The sequence below is a fragment of the Lampetra planeri genome, unplaced genomic scaffold, assembly GCF_965212315.1.
Source record: "Lampetra planeri unplaced genomic scaffold, kcLamPlan1.2.h2 scaffold_888, whole genome shotgun sequence".
In the NCBI taxonomy this organism is placed as follows: domain Eukaryota; kingdom Metazoa; phylum Chordata; class Hyperoartia; order Petromyzontiformes; family Petromyzontidae; genus Lampetra; species Lampetra planeri.
In genome coordinates, this window is record NW_027615710.1 from 1 (window position 1) to 19,598 (window position 19,598).

At 43.2% G+C, this 19,598-nt stretch overlaps 1 protein-coding gene across 1 annotated transcript; it reads left to right on the forward strand.

Moving 5' to 3' along the window:
* Window positions 1-3,567: 3,567 nt before the first annotated feature.
* Window positions 3,568-14,825, forward strand: LOC144742173 (contactin-associated protein-like 5; the record flags this gene model as incomplete). The annotated part of the gene is made up of 11 exons (XM_078624654.1): window positions 3,568-3,724; window positions 4,284-4,411; window positions 6,098-6,268; window positions 6,839-7,057; window positions 7,372-7,611; window positions 8,371-8,604; window positions 10,011-10,144; window positions 10,969-11,056; window positions 11,469-11,669; window positions 12,818-12,892; window positions 14,638-14,825. Coding segments are annotated over 11 exons (1,835 nt in total), but the record flags the coding sequence as incomplete, so codon positions are not given.
* Window positions 14,826-19,598: the final 4,773 nt, after the last annotated feature.

The following is a 19,598-nucleotide window of genomic DNA, read 5'->3' on the forward strand; positions in this document are numbered from 1 at the left end:
TTGAATGAATTTCAAGAGCCTGGTGTCAACAGAAGTTAGCGGTTTGGAAAAGGAAATGTGAAGGATTCAGCGTTACGCTGTTCTGACACACACTCCAGTCTACAAGGTGGCGGTAATGCACCAAAACGCCAACCGCCATTTGACATGTAAAGCTAGAAAATCAAAGATTTTGCATTCAGTCAGCTTCAATTGTCTGCCAACATTTGTTGAACACCAACATGACTATTGAATGGAGGGTGAAAACCGGTCGTCAAGCTTCTTGCGCGCACGCATGGCCTGGACATTGGAGCATTGGTTTCAATTTTATGAAAGGATTAACGATGTGTTTCATTTTAAATGTTTGCTGGAAGCAAACTATATTATGGCTCATCGACATCATTGTCCACGCAATGAAGCAGAATTTATATAGATATATACACTACCATTCAAAAGTTTGGGGTCATCCAGACAATTCCAGTTTTGTATCTTCTCTAATCAACAGTTTTCATGTGTGCAAAAATAATTGTGCAAAAGTTTTCTAATCACCATTCACCTTTTAACATGATTAGCTAACAAAATGTAGCATTGGCACACAGGAGTGATGGTTGGTGGAAAAGGCCTCTGTAGGTGTAGGTAGATATTCCATTAAAATCAGATGTTCACAGCTTAGAATGGTCATTTCCCACATAGATGAGTCTGATTCATTTAACGTTGTTGTCATTGAAAAAAAAAATAAAGCTTTTCTTTCAAAATAGAGGACATTTCTAAGTGACCCCACACTTTTGAACGGTAGTGTAGGTATATATACAGAATTTATAGAACATTCTAAAAGCTCTGAATTCCACAGGTACAATAAGCTGATGAGTTTTGCAGAACTTTGCAGAGCCATGAGGTTTGACACAGTGCAGCAATAATACAACAATGCATTTATATATATAAAAGGAACGGAGTTGTGTACTTTGTCCACCTCTGTATCTGTGCAATTGCTTCTCACCAGTTTCTCACCTGTATCTCGAAGCAGCTTTGTGTGCTGGCGAGGTCACTTCAGGTTCAGTCTGGGATTTTCACCACCACAAAGTTGCGTTACGTTATCACCATAGCAACCAGTGCTGCAGAATTAACCTGCTCTCAAGGAGATTATTTAAGATACGAGCTGCCAACATTGCCCCCTTTTATGTTTGAGGCCTCCCGTCTGCAGCTAACAAAACCTATGTTGAGTGCACTAGTACTTATCTGCAATTGCTTTTGACGCCAGATGTCTGAAATAAATTTGCTTTGTGATCGAGTTCTGATGTATTTTACTCTCTGTATGTCTTCACTCTGTCTAGTTCAGTTCATTTGTCAGTCATTTTGACATTGTCCTATCCTCACCTTAACATTTTCAATCTGCTCATTTTGTTAAAAGAAAGAAATACAGAAAGAAAGCAATCTTTTATTTGTCCCACGAGGGGAAATTCCATTACCACTCAGGTGACATCCATGTATACAGTGGAATTTGTACAACACACACAAACACTGGACCAAGGAAACATTTGGGGTGGGGCGCCTCGCTCAAGGGCACCGCAACTGTGAATGTCTGGGACCTGTCCTCCAACCCTGGACCACAGCTGGTTGTGGGATTGCCACCACTCGTATCCTACCAGTTGTGGTAATCAACACATTGACATTCGGCGCCGTTTGGCCACAGCTGCCCCACACACTAACACCGAAACATCACTGGAACATTTAGTGGTTCAGTGTCTTTCTCAAGAACACTGACTAAGATACGGAGTAGAAGGGATTCGTTTTATTTGTGACATAAACAGCAGGTTGTTTGACTACAACTGCTTTCTTTGCACAAGTCTCACAGTCCGCATCCTCTGGTGTTCATGCACCAAAAATTCTCATTTATCGTAGTTTCTTTAATGTTTTGATCCTATCAAGTCCTGCTGAGGTTACAATGACCTCTCCAACTGGAAGTATTGATTGTCTGTTTTTCTTTTAAAGACTAATATGGAATGTGGCCAGTCAAGGACGGGGATCAGGGTTAAAGACAGTACACAGACACAGAGTATCGGTTTAATGCAGTTGTTGGCTTTCACACGATTGCTTTTGTTATCATGGCTGCACCCAGGGTGTTGCTTACAAGTAAATGTATCTAATTCTAAGGCATTAGATCAGAGGCAGTTGTTGAGTGAGCGGAGGGAATTGATGGCCTCTCACAGTGTCTCCATCCCAGTCTGTGATTCAGACTAATATGACGTTTGTGTCCAAACATAAAAAGGATGCCTAATACAGCTCTAATGTATGTTGGGCTGGAACGAGCATTGTCACATGTGACACTTGATTATGGGTAGTGACATGAGGCTCAACGTGCTGTTCTGTGCTTGCCGGCTTCATTTCCCGTGGAGGATTATATGTGTGCGAGAGATTGAAGCAGAACCACTTAACCCCATATTGGAGGCAATGAATCGTGCCTTTATGGCTTTGCCAGACCCTCAGTTAGACTCACAGATGGCTTGTCAGGTAAAGACATCTGCCGGGGAGAATATTGTGCCGCTGTCCGATTCATATTGCTTAGCACCACCTGGCATTTCGCTGTAAAAACTGGACAAGGTAAAGCTGTTCTCTCAGTGAACAGTCCAGATTATATGGCTGAAAAACAATTCAACCAACAACATGGAACAAGCTTTCAAAAATATTTAGAAAAAGCAGGCTGTTGAAATAGATTGAGAGTCTCACTTTACTTATTAACACTTGAGATTTTGGTTGATAATTTAAAGGCAGAACATGTACAGCATCCATAGCCTGGATTTTTGATGAACTATGATTGTTCATGTATTGTCATAACATGAGTCTAGAAGATCCACTGTAACAGTCAACTACCAATTTGGTTTGATCTGGTCAGCTTCATCCCCTCCGTCTCCCTCCACCTGTACCTACTCACCTCCATTGAGAGCTGTTGTACGTTATGTAACTCCATTACTCTGACCCCATCCTGACAGAAAGAAATGGTTGAGGAAGCAGCGATACAATGTCTAGATACATATGTCTAGTCTATGCCCATAATGAGTCCACCAGCTTAGGAGAAAAATAGAAAAACGACCTAACGAACTCACTGTGAATTAATTTTTCCATGTGAAAAATAATCATATTTCCTGATAACCAATAAAAATGTGTTTGTGTTTGTTCAGTCAAGGGAAAAATAGAAATAATTCATTAATTTATTGTTCATTTTGATGCCTGGTACCACTAAAGGTACATTTGTGTGGATAAACATAATGATTACAACAAAAATAGCTCAAAAGAGCAATTCCATGAGAGTTCCATGGTTTTCTTGATAATAACCAAAATCAGGGTTTGGGTTTCTTACATCAATAGCTATGGCTCTGTACTACCAAAAAACAGTGCTTTTAGGCGTTATTACATGTTCTTTTCTGAGTTACATGATAGTGTAGTTATGTTAGTCATGTTTCCTACATGATGCACTCAGGAGTTCGTTTTTGATTGCATAACCATTGTTTCTGATGACTGCACCCATGCTTGGTCGAATACGTTTTTTCCCAGACTGTATGTCTATAGTTCAGTGACTCATTGTTGCATTGGCAGATGGCAGCCCCCTATCCTGGTGGCTGGACCGACGTGGGGAGAGACGGAGCTACTGGGGAGGCTTCCTGCCTGGGATTCAGCAGTGCTCCTGCAGCCTGGAAGAGAAGTGCATGGATATGAACTACTTCTGCAACTGTGACGCCGACACAGACACATGGTACATGATGGGAACACTCACGGGCATTTAGCTTCTAACATGAAAGAATGACAAGATGTTTTTATTTTACATCTTAAGACAAAATGAACTGCTGGAAATGTAGATAATTGATTATCACGTCACACCATGCAATGTTTTGGATTATGTTAAAGTGACACACTAATTATTGAATTTCTTTGACTGTACAGCCTAAATTTTCCATATTTACTTCAGTTATTAACTAATGCAACTACAATTATGATCCAACTAATTATTTTCAAGCCCTGAATGTTGAGACAAAGACTGTATTATAATGTTGGAGCATTAAAGGCTTTGAATATCTTTGCATTTTTGTTTGTTAATCCACTCTAAAGCTACCCTGAATTCAGCTCAATATGCATATTTTCAGAGGCAGTTGTCTGAATTGTGATAGATTGCTCCCCATTTAATGTGTTTACTCTGCATTCTCTGCTAATGCAGAGGAATGGACGCCTTTATCTGGACCCCTGTAAAAGCATCCAGCCCCTTAGGGCGCTGGCTGACTATTTATTTATTCATTCATTTATTTTATCTGTCACAGGGCCAACGACACAGGAATCCTCTCCTATAAGGACCACCTACCAGTGAGCCAGATAGTAATTGGAGACATCAACAGAACGGGCTCACAGGCTGTCTACCACATCGGCCCTCTGCGTTGTTATGGAGACAGTAGGTGATCACTCACTGCTGAATTTACAGCGCCACATTTAGCTGCAGATGGGGGCCTCAAGTTGTGTGTGTGGTGTTTGTCTAAAGAGAGAAACTTCATCTGGTCTGTTACAATTTGCTCAAACCACAAGTGGACCCACAAATTCACGTTTTGCCAACGCACAAAGCGTACTCAGATCTGCTGCATGATTTATGCACCTTTGTGAACTGTAAAAGGGGCGAAACACATATGCAGGCAAACAGTGGCCATTGTTTCATAAAGAATACCAGATATGTCAGATTTGACTCTGCATGAATAATAGTTGACTGCTAAATGAATTTCCAACTCCAACTTTTTTTTTTCTTTTTTTTTAATGAATAAGGTACAAACTGACTTCAGCTTCTCAAATATGAATTTTTTTTTGGTTTCTTTGCTCCTCTAATGATGTGAAGTATATGTCTGGTTTGTGAAGAAAACTAGACATTTGGTGGGTTGTTTTTCAATTTTCTTCCATTTCATAGACTAAACAACCAATGTCACATGTGACACACCGGCGACAATGTAAGATAAATCAGAGAAGACATTGGCAGCATAGCCATGAAAAGTTGGAATACAATGTAGATTGAATAAAACAAACAACCAGTAGAAGACTTAAAATCATGGTTAGCACAAGCAGTTGACAAATATTACGACCAAACAAGTGAAAAGAATAAAATAAGGTGCCTGGAAATCACATTTCACCTTGGTTTGAAAAGACAATGGTGCTGGAGCACATCCAATATCATATGGGACGTTCAGTTTAGCAGCTTAACTTGGAGCTTAACACTGCAGGTCTAGTGATAGGGGGTCAGAGTGCTTTTACAAAGTACAATTCCTCATTTAATGGACTTGTGATTTGGCAAAAAGATTGATTGTGCAGAATAAAGTTTTTAACCACCTCGCTCATTGGACAGAAATAGAAAGAAAGTCTTCCCAGGTCTGTGAGACTCTGATTGGTTTTATTTTTCACCTGAGTAGCTCACACTGCCGCCTCAGACAGCCAGAGAGAGATGAGAAGTTATGTTCTAATGCTGCACATGCCACAGTTGAAATGAAGCCTGAATTCCTGCCTGTTGACTATGAGCCAATTCACTGAACCTGTTAAATGCAGCAAGAAACCATCAAATCTGACTGCAGATCCAGTTTTTAGATTAGTGTTAATAAAGATCTGCACTCACCGAGTGCTCGTCTGTCAATAGGATGACTCGTCACTCATTAAGGAGGCTTACTGGAAAAGCTGTCACAGCACCTCCAGTCATTCCGCTCCCATCCCCCACAACACCCCCACGACCACCACATAGCACATCTCATGTACCTGCTGTGGAGCAGAACATTCAGTCCACACAGCAGCTGATGTGAGAACATTTTCACTGTCACAGCACAGCCATGTTTGCATGGGATGATTTTGTCAGTTGTGATTGTGGAATGTGTTGTTTTGGGCAAGTGACTCCTGATTAACATGTCGTGTTAATTGTCCACATTTCTCTCCTTACTTCTGATTCTGCAACTCACACATTCATGAAAACACATGCGAGTCCTTTCTTAACAGATTCAGACGAAACTGAACCCCCTCTAACAAATAAAATCAAGATAACTGAGTCGATGTCTTATTTGGGACATGCCCTCCTTCAGTCCCATTCTTCTTCTTCTTCTTCTTCTCCTTTCAGAGTCTGTATGGAATGCTGCCACTTTCTACCAGGAATCCTCATACCTGTACTTCCCCAGCTCACATGCCGAACCAGCCTCTGATATCGCCTTCTTCTTCAAAACCAGTGCTCCCTCTGGAGTGTTCCTGGAGAACCTGGGCCCCAAGAGCTTCCTCCGAGTGGAGCTCAGCTGTGAGTGTGTCTGTCAGACAAGAGTTAACAGGTGCAGAATTCCTAGCAAGCATACGAGTGACGAGACAGAAATAATTGATCTCACTTCGCCTCGGTAGGAGAGCTACCTGTGAAGTAGTTGACATTTTAATTGAAGGTGGATGTCAAAGCTTGTTGACAGTTATTTAATGAGAGAGACTGTAAGAGACTTCATACTATATGGGCCCCCCCCCCCTTAATGATCTTACCAGATAAATGAAGAAAACTATCCATCTATCTGTCTGTCTGTCTGTCTGTGTCTGTCTGTCTGTCTGTCCTTTCTTTCATCCATCCATTTATCTTGGATGTGTGTTTGTATATAAATAACTACACAGTACATGAGCGCAGCTGTAGAATGTTGTTTCACGATTACTGAAAACCAAGATGGGATTTTGTTGATTAGAGTGTTTTGTCAACAAAGCTTAGAGATGCTGATCCTCCTGATAAATCTGTTCACCAGAAAAAGGAGGTGGGGTGGAGCATACAAAAGTATTAATGTGTCTATGTGTGTGTGTGTGCGTGTGTGTGTGTGTGTGTCCATCTCCCCACCAGCTCCTTCTGTTGTATCTTTCTCCTTCGACGAGGGGAAGAGTACAACGGTCCTGACTGTGAAGTCCCACCTCCCTCTGAACGACAGGCAGTGGCACTATGTGAGGACGGAGCACAACGTGAAGGAGGCCTCCCTGCAGGTCGACCAGCTCCCTGTCCGCTTCCTGGATGCTCCTGGAGACGGACACCTGACCTTACAGCTCAGCAGCCAGCTGTTTGTTGGTAAGGCTCACCGTCGCCCTAACAACCCTCCAAAACCATTCTTCTTACACCTAACATTGATGACAGGGTCACATTTATTATTAATAAGCTATCTGTATGTTCCCACTAAACCCTCGATGTGCTTCTATGCCTGAATTTAAAACACACCTTCAACATAGCCCGGGCTGGGAGGACGAGGTCAGCCCTTCTGTCGTATTTAGACTCAGCAATGGATTTAAAATCATTGTACACACAATTCATGCTCACACTGTCAGACACAAAGTCTGACACAGTGAGCACACATTCCATTTAACCAGTGGTCATCCTCCTCCCAGGGGGGACGGCATCCCTGCAGAGAGGTTTTCTGGGCTGCATCAGGAGTTTGATGGTCAATGGCATGAGCTTGGACCTGGAGGAGAGGGCCAAGATGACCCCAGGGGTGAGCGCCGGTTGTCCAGGCTATTGCAGCGGTTCCAGCAGTTACTGCCATAACAGAGGGAAGTGTATCGAGAAGAGCAACGGCTACGCCTGCGACTGCTCGCAGTCGGCGTACGGGGGTGCAACCTGTAACCAAGGTGTGTCACAGCCTAAAATCATCTTCTTTTCTGAACATCTGATGATCATTGTTGTCCATTTAAAGCTGCACAGAAAACAGTGTTAGCACACAAGATGGAGTTTTAGTCTCATGCTTTTGGACTGATAAACATTTAAACACCCCTTTGTTTATTATACGGTAGTATATATGTACTGATAATGCCGCCATTGTATTTCCTCTTATATGCCGCTTTTCCACGTACAAGGTTCCATACATGTCAGAACTGCAGTGACAGCTTTTTATAACCTATACGTAAGCAATGGAGGACATGGAGGAGATGGTGAATTTGTCGCTCAGTTTGTGGCTTTTTGTCACAGTCAAAGCACGAGAGGAGACACGGAGCAGAGACAAACTTCCTCTTGACTGCATCCAGCTTTGTGAACGTCTCACCAGCCACCAAACACACACCACCTTCACTGATGCGACCATGTTAAATGAACAGGAGACGAGGCGTTATGAAGGGTCACTGTATCTCTACGTTAAAACTGCTGATAGATTCTTGTGTTGACGGTAGCACTCGGGGCGCCAGTATCCGGCAGTCTGTTCACGTCACATTTTAGTCGAAGCTCAGCTCGCTTCGAACCTCGTAAACCACAAAGAGTTGAGTCATGCTGGACCCATGTAGTGGAAATGGGGAAGTATTTTTATACCCACAACAAACCTACGTTCATGTTGTGTCTCATCTTTCTCGATATTGTCCACAGTTGTTAAAGCGCTGCTCTGTGTCGTGTGTGCACAGAGGTGTCCGTGTCCTTTGACAGAGAGTCCTCGGTGACCTACACCTTCCAGGAGCCCTTCTCTGTGATGCTGAACAGAAGCTCGCAAGCCTCCAGTGCCTCCGTAGAAAGCAGAAGCAGCAGACGGGCGCGAGAGGACATTTCATTCAGCTTCATCACGTCGCAGAGCCCCGCTATGCTCCTGACCGTCAACACCTTCAGCCAGCAGTACATCGCTGTCATCCTGGCGAGGAATGGTACAGAAAAATACTGCATGGGACAATACAACGGTTTATACCACTGACTATTCTTTTTTTGATTGTCCACCAAAAACATGCCAAAACGCTGAATATGACCATTGAATCAATGTCTGCAGACGGTTTAATGTCACTCAGCTTTCCGTTTTTTCCGACTTTGTAATTTTCTCATCATCAACTGGATGTTTCAATGACATGTTGAAACAATATATATATATTTAAAAGTTATCTTCAAGATAAAGATACCAGGGTATGAGATTCAAATTTATTGAAGTTTGAATTATTAATGGGGCAACACAGTGGGGCAATGGTTAGCACTGTCTGCATGGATTCTCTCCAAAAGCAAGCTGAGGTTCATTCACTCTAAATTGTCCGTAGGTGTGAATGTGAGTGTGACTGGTTGTCTGTCCTTCATGTGGCCCTGTGATGAGCTGGGGACTCGCCCAGGGTGGACCCTGCCATGTGCCCGCTGACAGCTGGGATCGGCTCCAGCAGAACCACGACCAGTAACGGGATCAAGCAGAAGCATGATGAATGAATGAATGAATGATTAATTGGCTAAACCGATTCTATTCTGCCTTTCCGTTTTTTAAAAGTTTAATTATCCATTCTTCACTAAAGGGGAACTCCTGCAGCCTGGCACACAGTCCCTGTACAAAAGCATCAATCAGGCATGGAAGAGCTTTCGTCTGTTTGTCTGATAGTTGTGAAGCGCTGAGGCATTCATGTCAGTTTTGTGTTGGGCCTGTAAATATCTGCCGCGCAGCGAAGGGTTGCCATGGTAACATTGCCCGAGGTCTGCCATTGCTGTTGATATTGTGCATGTGCAAGAGAGAGGGGTAGAAGGGGACGGGGTTGTTGGGGTGCAGGTAGGCGGGTATGAGGGAAGGGGAGGCAATTATTAAACATCAGATGGAACAGACACGCATACGTTTACTGTTCAGCAAGACGTCCTTTACACTGAAAGGGAAACTCATCTGCTCAGCTCTTAATTCAGACGGAACGTCCTCTGAACAGTCCTCATTTCTGGACTTCGTCCAGAGATTTTTATCTGCAGATGCTGAAAATGAAACATGATACAAAGCCCTTCTGGCTCCTTGTGATCATTTTGATATCAGCCAGCTACGAGACATCACATATCTTGTTGACCTTTTTATCCGCCAGCATCACACATTTAATCATTGTTGATCAGTGTGATTTGTTTATCTAATTTAGATAAAGCATAATAATAAATATCTTAATGAAAATCTAAGACATCACAGGTGTATTCACCTCTGTTTAGGAATAAATCAGGGTTTTTTTCTGGTTTTCATGTCAGTGAATGGAACTTGAGTCTTCTAAATATACAATAGGGCATCAAACCATCCGGCAGTGCACAGCTGGAATATGTCCTCTGTTGTGTCCAGGGAGTCTGCAGATCTGGTATCATCTTCAGACTGACAGGGAGCCAGATGTGTTCAGCCCCTCCTCCAGCAACCTGGCAGATGGTCGACTCCATCGCGTCCGAATCCACAGAGGAGGAGAGAAACTCTACGTACAGGTGAGGCAGGGAAGATGTCTTCTCCAAGTGGTGACAACAGGGGAGACTTTATGAGCATTTATTTGCAGAACAATTTTTTTTAAAATATCTTATTGACTTTGGTGTTGATTAAAACTTGCTAAAGATGTCATGAAATGTGGAGATCTATCAATCTAAAATCAATTTGGTGAACTGCAAAGAAAAGGAGGAGGCCATTTTTTAAGGACTTCTAGACATGCAGGTCGGTTCTGTACAAACAGAGGAGACATGTATGCACGAGTTAATGTCCCTCAGAGTCACTGGAGAATTAACAACCACTGCTGGAGACATCACTTGTCTCGGTGCACCGTCATCATTTCATCTCCTCGCTTTAGGAGACCCATATTCACACACACCAATAGCCATCAATCACAGCTGTCATCATGTCACTGTCACCGCTGTGACGGCCGCCAGGAGCACTAACCAAACAATGACAACGATAAGAGCCCAACAGGGACTCATTACCTGAGATCTGTCTGCTTCACTTGATCGTAACTAAGAACATTTCAAACTGGAAAAGCACTCGGAGAGCGCAGACCTCCACCAAGCAGCTCATTCCCACCCATATTTTGGTTCATACTTTTATTGTCCCCTGACAATGTCCCTGTCTCACAATAAATAAGAACCCTTAAACAGATTCCTGGATCCAGATCCAGGTTCCAGAACACTACCAACATTTAATCATCTGGTCCTGGTCCCATTATCAGCATTTCCTAAACATTTCATGGAAATCTGTTCACAACGTTTGGAGTTATTGGCGGAGGTAATAACTGTTGTGTCACCATATTGTTTCTCTGTTCAACCAGGTTGACCAGGACATCCACAGGAAGTACACCCTGTCCTTAGATGGAGAACTGATCCTGATCAGAACCTTGACACTGGGCAAAGTTGGCAGTAAGTCCACACCTGTGGCTGGAGAGACATCTCTACTGGAATACTAAAGACATTCAGGATTGATCACATACCTTGGTATAAAGAGAAGGAGAGTAATATTTGATGAGAGTATCTGCTCTTCAACAACAAACCATCTTAGATCTGTCTGTGAGTCAGACATATCACATGTTTGGGGAAAACTAAAAAAGCCCACCAGTGTTTTCATGCGATTCAGCACTGAATAAGATGAAATGTGTGTAAAATGTGAACTCAAGATCAAGTCGGTCTCATAACTTGATTATGTGACGCATGTTCCTTCAAAGAGACAGTGTCCCACCATTACCCTTCTGTTCTGCGTCAATACAATAAGTGCTGCCATCATTCTTTGGCTTTCTGTGATCACAATGGTGAAGTGTTCATCATGTCTCTGTAGGAGGGGACGTCTTCAGCAAGGAGGTGATGCAAGCAGCTTCTAAAGGTTTCGTCGGCTGCCTCTCCTTGGTCCAGTTCAACAACGTGGCTCTACTGAAGGCCGCGCTGACAAATCGTGGAAGCTCATTGGTCACTATCCGGGGCCCACTGGTCCAGTCGAATTGTGGCGCTCTGGCGGACTTGTCCTCACACACTCTGAAAGGTAACACGCTCTCCTCTCACACTAATGTATTATTGATTTGGGTACGTCAGAAACATTTATCAGTCCCAATGTTGTGATCGCAGCTATTAATGCATATTCGACCAATCCCTGTGAATTTTGTGTAATTGTACCCCTTTACCAATCCTCCTCGTCTATTGCAAAGACATAGATCTGACCCGTCCTCAACACACAGCCTACATAACCGATGGGACAGTTGTGAGTGATTTTCCTCCGCTGCCTCCACTGAGACATTTCTGGTCCAGTGTTTTTCTTTGTTTACTTCCAGCAATAGTGACTTTCTGACTGAAAGTGATTGTGCAGTGTGCAGATAGGAGTTTGCAATCACAAACTGCCTGTAGTATGCAAAAAAAAGAGGCTGTAGTTTCTGCTGCTCCTCCAAGAACTGGAAGGTCACATGATCACCATGTTGCGTAGTGACACTTCTGTGGTCTGTTTTGAAGTTACACTTGTTATGGATTCAGGGCTGGGTATTCATAATCTTACATTCAGTCTTAACTGATGATACTTTTTGGAATATTCAGCAGGTACATATCTTTGTGTCCAAATAAAGCATATGTATTGCATTGTTGGGAATCTGAATATTTTGCCTTTTTGGTAGGGTTAGTTGGAGCATTATTGAATAATATATTATTACATTATGGTTATAAACAGTGAACACTGACTACTTCCACAGTTTCATCACAACAAACACAAAATCAAGTAATTTAATCTCGTATAATTCCTGCAAAAGCCTGAAAGGACTAATTTAATATTGTTTATCATTATTATTTTATTGTTTTTTTATGCTTTATTCTTTTTTTCTTCGCATGGAGGCTGTGACTTGGTAAATCCTTTCTGGAGGTAGCGTCCTTTGAATCCCCTTTATTTGGAACATAGCTTAAGTCATGTGACATTTGATTTAGGGAGATTTATTTCTTGCGCAGTCACATTGTGATGTGAAGACTGATGGCTCATTTGATGAGTCCTAATTGCATTTACATTGAGGCTCCCTTTTCATCACCCAGCACACACATTGGAGCAGAGACTGCAGCTCACTGCTAGTAGCAAAATGGGTATTTGTGACAGTTTTCTCCTGCATGAAAATCGTTCATTAATTAAGTCTGATTAAGTCTTTCTTGCTTTTGCAGATCAGGCTGTGGCACCAAATAAAGAAAAGACACAAGATGGCCATGGAAGTCAAAAGGATTTGGCTGTAATCGCAGGTATGTTTCTCTTCTTTCTCCTGTGCCGCTCCACTTCTCTTGAGTCCACAATACAACCGGGCCGATGGGGCAGGCGTCAAGCTTTGTAAAAGGTCCATGCTGTGATCTTGTGCTTACAGCTGCACTGATAGAACTTTGACAAAGATTATTAACTCACAGAGTCAGTTTAATGTCTTTACAGTGAATGAAACAAATGGTTTTCGTTCACCAGCACCTTAACTGTTATGTTTGAAAACTAAACTGAACGTGGGGATGATGGAAGTCAATGGATGTTCAGGTGGGGCACTTATGAGTGAGGCAGGACGTCTCCTTTTTGTCAGAGAAAAGGAAAGTGAGCCAGAATCCCCAGGCACCTATTTTCTTTTGAGATGGAGGGACTTTTGCACTCCAGAACTGGCCTGAAGCGGACATTAATATGGTGGAGGTGCATGGGGGGGTCCCAAGCTGTATCAATTCAGGCTGTCATCTCCAGTAATGCCTGCAGCTGTCGTAGGCTGAACTCCAGTGAGTGATGGTACCTCGATCAGAATATATTTAAAAACGAGCCCAGGTTGATAAATCTGACATTGCAAGATTATATTTCACATTTACCCACTGACTCTCACAGGTCCTCTGATTAGAGAATATTATTTTATATGTAAAAATCACAACAGAGCGTCCCCTACTCCGCTTAGCGTTTGTCAGCATTCACCTCACGTCTGACGCTGATTTAATACAACAGATGGCACAATAAACCATTCTCATGAGGCTTCATCACAGTCATATGATTTACTTTACAGCTCATGTTTACGTGAGCGCTACCTGCCTGTCGGCAGGTGGACCCAAATGTAGAGACATTTAGATATTCAGATATTTATTTACACATAGCAGTGGAGAAGCTGTTATGTGTGTTATCTGTAGCCGTTGTGGTGGTGTTTCTATCGGAGGTTCATTCTACAAACCAGCAGTACATCCATGATGTCATAATTTGCCAAACTGCGTCTTTTTCTGTCACTCTAATTCACAGTGGGAAAAAAAAAATCCCTTTGGAGGTGAAAATGCCAATGTGTACCATCTAAAACAACAAGCAGAAACAGGTTTTCATAAATACACATTAGTGTCGACAGGGGCTCGAGAGACTGGGAAACGAGAGAGGTGAGAGCACACGAGGAGGGAAGCAGGGAGCTGATTGTCCGTAAAGACGAAGAGAAACAAGGGAGGATGCAGAGCTAACAAGATGACAAGACACAAGTGAGGCAGAGCGCAAACAAGCAGGAAACAGGGTGAAAGAGTCAAATCTTAAATACATCCAAGCTGGACAATTAATAACTAAAAACAGAAAACAGGGAACGACAAACAAGTAAACAGAAGAAAAGACAGATACGCTCAGATGTGAGACAGTGGGGAAGATCCAGGAAAAGGTTCAACTAAGGTCCAGTGTCCAAAACTAAACCATCTTCTTCTTAGTGAGTTTGTTTACAACGCACATGGTTTGTGCACATGCGCCATGTCTTACTCGCTGTTGGTGTATTTCTGTGGCAGTGTTACAGCACCACCTACAGGCCTGGAAGATATACTACAGCGTTTCCAGTGGTTTCGTGTGGACGCACACATTTCTGGAGATGATTCTGAACGTTTTCAAACAATACCAGTTCCGTATCCGTTCCATTCAGAGGAATTCATGTGTGATATAGAAATGATTTCCATTGAATGAAAGCTCTTTGGCCTCTGGTTCTTGCTAATCCATCCTCCCTGCTGTTCTTTAGGAGTAGTATCAGCGGTGGTCTTCATTGCTGTGTGTGCACTGGCTGTGATGACCCGCCTCCTCTACCAGCGGCGGCAGGCCCAGCAGACCAACAGCAGCATGAAACAGGAGCACAGTCCCAGCACGTACACAGACTACAGGACAGAGATCCACAACTCAGTCAGGGACATGAAGGAGTACTATATCTGACGACAGCGGTGGCTGCAGCCACAAACTTACCTCTCTTCATGTAAAGAACTCACTTGATGTGAATGCGCTGCTGATGCATTCCAGCACAAAACAGACCTGGAGGTCCCCCAGGAACTCTCGCTGGCTGTAGCTGGTGGTCTACTTTCTAAACACTCCGCTGCAAGTTCTCGCTTCTCAGTGGCTGAGTCTTTAGAGCTGTTAGTGTTTTTTTCATGTCAGTGAAACTGTCTGAATCAAGCTGCTGTTGTTGCAAAAAGCATTAAGCAAGATGAATGTTAGCAAAGAAGGGGGGAGGGGGGGATGTAAGAAATGTTTTGTCTGAAAATTTCGTGATGCTCAATATTCCCACATTCCAGTGGGATATTGTTCTTGCAAGTCAGGAAATGTGAGCCAGGTCTGTAAGATACGTGCACATCCGCCCGCTGCTGTCCTTGTTTTCTCAGTGGTGGTGAATGTTGTAGCAGAAGAAAAAGGGGCCAATACTACCTATACTGTATGAGTGCCTAATGTAAATATTTTTTATTTTTACAATTCATGCCTGTGATTTACACAGATGGGAGCTCATAAAATAAACATTTCCCAGTCACACGCAATAACACAGCACATTGCCCCTCCACCCACATCAAATAACGGTGTTCCCAGCTCGTCACATGGTGACACTCCGTCTCTCCCACAAGACACTTTGGTGTCATTACCGCCAATAAAAGATGCAACTGGCTTATGCCATCAATATCTTGCAACAGACTGCAAAAGAAAGCAAAAACATACCGGGAAATGAATTTTACAGATGACTCAGCTCTCTAAATGCTTTTCAGAACCATTGAAGTAGTTATTACTTGGCAAGTAGGGAGGCGCTCCAAAATTATATCATATTTCCAGGTATAGCAAATTTCTGAAAAGTATATGAAAATTTCAACAGTTTGCATTCAGATATTTAGTCAAAGCTAAACCAATTTTTTGTGTTGACTGGTGTGAAATCAACAGCAGTGACCCCATTAAATAAATTACAGAACACTCACTAATTATTCCCCAACACTGCTAGAAGCATGTGACAAGTCTTCAGAGCGTCACCATGGCCTGCACTCCTATCATCACTACAGGGCTGTGTTGTTTTGTTGCCTTTGCTGTCATTATTAGTTTCCAAGACTGTGTGTTCTTCAGTTAGTTTCATTTTCAGTTGTATCGCCCCTTTTGGATGAGACAGGTCGTGTCAAGAGATTCAGATTTTGTACAAAAGATAACAACGGTTCTACCAAATCCCACAAAAGTTGTGCGTAAGAGTTAATGTATGTCATACTGTTAACATACCAAAAAAACGAATAGCGCTGTCGCTATAGGCGCAAAAAACCGCAACTGGCTGGGTAAATATTGTGGGGTTTGGGGGACAAACGAAAAACGAAATGTGTGTGTGTGTGTGTGTGTGTGTGTGTGTGTGTGTGTGTGTGTGTGTGTGTGTGTGTGTGTGTGTGTGTGTCATGACGGTCTTTACGTTTGAGTTGCTGGATAGTCTCAGATGTGAACCGCTGTGACAAACCTCCGTCGTGAGCTGGGACAATGATCAGACCATCAGCCCCGTTTGCCAAAGCCTGGATGTTGAAAGCAAACCATGAAATCCAAGAAGCGTTTGGGTTTGTTGACCTTGTACATATCAGATCTGTACCTCTCAAAGCTCTTGAGAATTACAGGATTGCAAGTCTTGTCCGTGTAAGTAAGCACTCATGTTCCGTTGATGAATTAAGTAATAATAATTCTGTTCTTTCTTCTCCTTCTGTATTATTTTTCCTGCCAGAAACATTTGTGTATATTGTATCTTGAGAACAGAACATTAATTTCAAGAATGAATAAAAGGATTATAGTATTTTAAATAAATATGCATAGCAATTATTTGTTATGTTTAATTATTCAATGAATTACACAGTCGGACATATTTGCAGGCTAATACAACGTCAGCTCTGGTGTATTTTCAGCTCATTGGCAGGAAGAGTCGAACGCTCCATGCACAGTGAAGTAATACCATGTACCATTGCTAATCGCTACCTTCATAAAATCCTTCCAAATATCAGCTGAGTTGTCCAGGGGGGCTGACACTAGCTCATGGAACAAGCGGACGATGGTGTTACTAACACTGTGGTGCTTAAAACTAGTGGTACCAAGTTTAATTGTTTTTAATTTAAACTTTAAGACAGCTCTGTTGGGTTTCTGTAAATGAGTTAGACTCCAGCTGAAAAGCGCCCTCTGGTATGATTCCGTTGGTGCTTTGGTGTTTCCGTGACCTTGTATGCACCAGCTCGTTTCTGATTCCCCATTTTCAAACTGCCAGAGCCCTTTGACTTTCTGTTACCAGCTGATTACACGACCAGTCAGAACTACCTGTACCTGAACTACCCCTGGACACTCTGTGGACCCTGAACCAGCAAGATGAGTTGGAAAAATGTATGGCTCCACTCCGTACATATTCCTCTGCCTTCGAGGGGCTGCAGAGCTGGAGGTAAGAATTCTGACCTTGTACCAATTTCAGGATGCAGAGAAGCTGTTGGACTGAGGTGTGCACATTGCTTTCTCTGAGGAGTTGGACTCCACTGTCCCCTGTGCAGACACTGCTATAGTCGCTGCTCCTGCATCCAAGCACACACACACACACACACACACACACACACTCCGATCGCTTCATCCTCCAAAGAGGATCTCTGGATTCAGCTCTGGGCTGAACCCAAGGCACGTGTTAGCACCAGTCCATGGAACTGGAGTCCTGGACAGAGATCTCTGAAGTCGGATGTCTGAATCTCTCATTACCTCTGCATACTACCACAGTTTTCAGACTTTGAACTTTGTTGCAGATCAAAAAGTCCCCTTTCAATACGTCTGACTGTTGCTTCACAACGTCGAAGGCTCCTGTGTGTATGATAAGAGATTCACTGATGTTCATCAGTGATCTTCTGGGTTTTGTTTTGTTTTTTTGACATATCAGTGACTGTACGGTTGGACAGAGAACCTTGGTGTTCTGTTCTGTCACAGCTCATTCACAGCTCCATCACCAGCAGTCAGTCTTGGACCAGTCAGGATCTTCTCAAAGTGGGTAAAACTCTGTTCACTAGTTGGGTCCCTGAATCTTGGTTTGCTCTTATTTCTTGTAGTAGCTCTGCTTTGGGGTTGATGACGCAGTCGTTTGTGATAGTAGTGCAGGACGACCAGTTTCACCTCTAATCTCCACCTGCTGCGTTCTGTCTGTCAACCGTCTTCTCATATCCAAGGGAAGTGTTTGTCTTAACCTGATTTATTTGTGGCTTAGCACCATGAGAGTTCTGGGACCGACTACTGGAGGATTCATCCCTCCTGACACGGTCCTCCTTGTTGGTGAGGCCAATTAGCCTGCCCCTGTTCACTTTTTGAGTAATCTGTGGACTGATTTCATTCCAATATTTTCAATTTATCTCCACATTCACTTCAAGCTGGCAGCTGTGGCTCAGTTGGTTGAGCAGGTCATACAGTGACCAGAGGGTCCTTTAGGGTCCAAGATGAACCCTAAACTGTCCCGTGGGTCAATTGTATGTCAAAGCACTTTGGGCGCCATGAAGGTGTAGAAAAGTGAAGTCCGTTTACCATTCAAGCCCGTGAATCTTTGTTTCTGGTCATGCAAGGATAAGGGAGGCATTTTTCTGCTAATTAGCTGTAGTTAGCTGAGCTCCCCACTCCCAGGCGGTAGTGCCGGAGAGCAAAGCTTAAGGGAGGATGAAAGTTACCCATCAAATTGTAACTGATTATATGAAAATATGGTGACACCCTCTCTATGTATGTTGACGGTCTATGCTCTCTATCTACACATGTACACACTCCACGCAAACAATCTTGAGTAACAAACCAGAGAGACTCTTATCTATGTGATAGATAAAAAATCATTGCTCAGAAGAACCGATGCCATCTGTCTGTGTATTTCCTGGCAGCCTACACAAATGAGCAGTGACTAATTACTTACTTCTGAGGTAATAAGCTGCCACGTGCAGGATGCTTCCTGTATGAGCCACAAAAAGGATTTCAAGATCCACACAACATCATCACAGCAAGAAACTGTCCGTGAACAAGTTGATTGTTGTTTGTACAACCTTGATATTCTTCAGTATTTGTTTGTTTGTTTCTAATAACTGCCGTTGAGTGAGCTAGCAGAGGACAGCAGAGGACCAAGTCATCCGAGCCGTTTCAGACACCAAAGCCCCAGCAACAGGCTTTAAGTTCTGGAGCAAAGAGCGACGTAAATTACAGATGCGGGTGTGACAGGCTCATACTTCATAACTCCTATTCAACAGTCTGTCTGCAGATATTCACAATGCTGGAACAACCAGCCTCCACCAACAGCTGACATCTGACTGACGGTAGGTAGGTAGTCCACAGTACCGTTTTAGCCCACAGTAAGACAGTCCAGAGTTTCTGAGGGGGTATCACACTGAACTTCAAACAGAATATAGCGACAATCATCACAGACCGTGGATGAGGTCACACACACACACATAGATGACTACTCCCCTACGAGGTTTCTTGACCAGGGCAGTCCAGAGCAACATGCCATTAGCCCAGAAGTCGCTGCTTAAATGGGAGTGGTGGGGTGGCGAGGGCCACCTGCAGCCAGTGGCCCGAAATTCAAGGGTCAACCTTCAGAGGGCACCACAGCGCACATTTGCTGTCAACTTCAAGAGTTTTGGTGTCAGTTTGGCGACCACTCCCCAGAGAGCCTTCTCACATGAACAATTACCTGACTCACCGAAGTGAGACGTCCTGAAG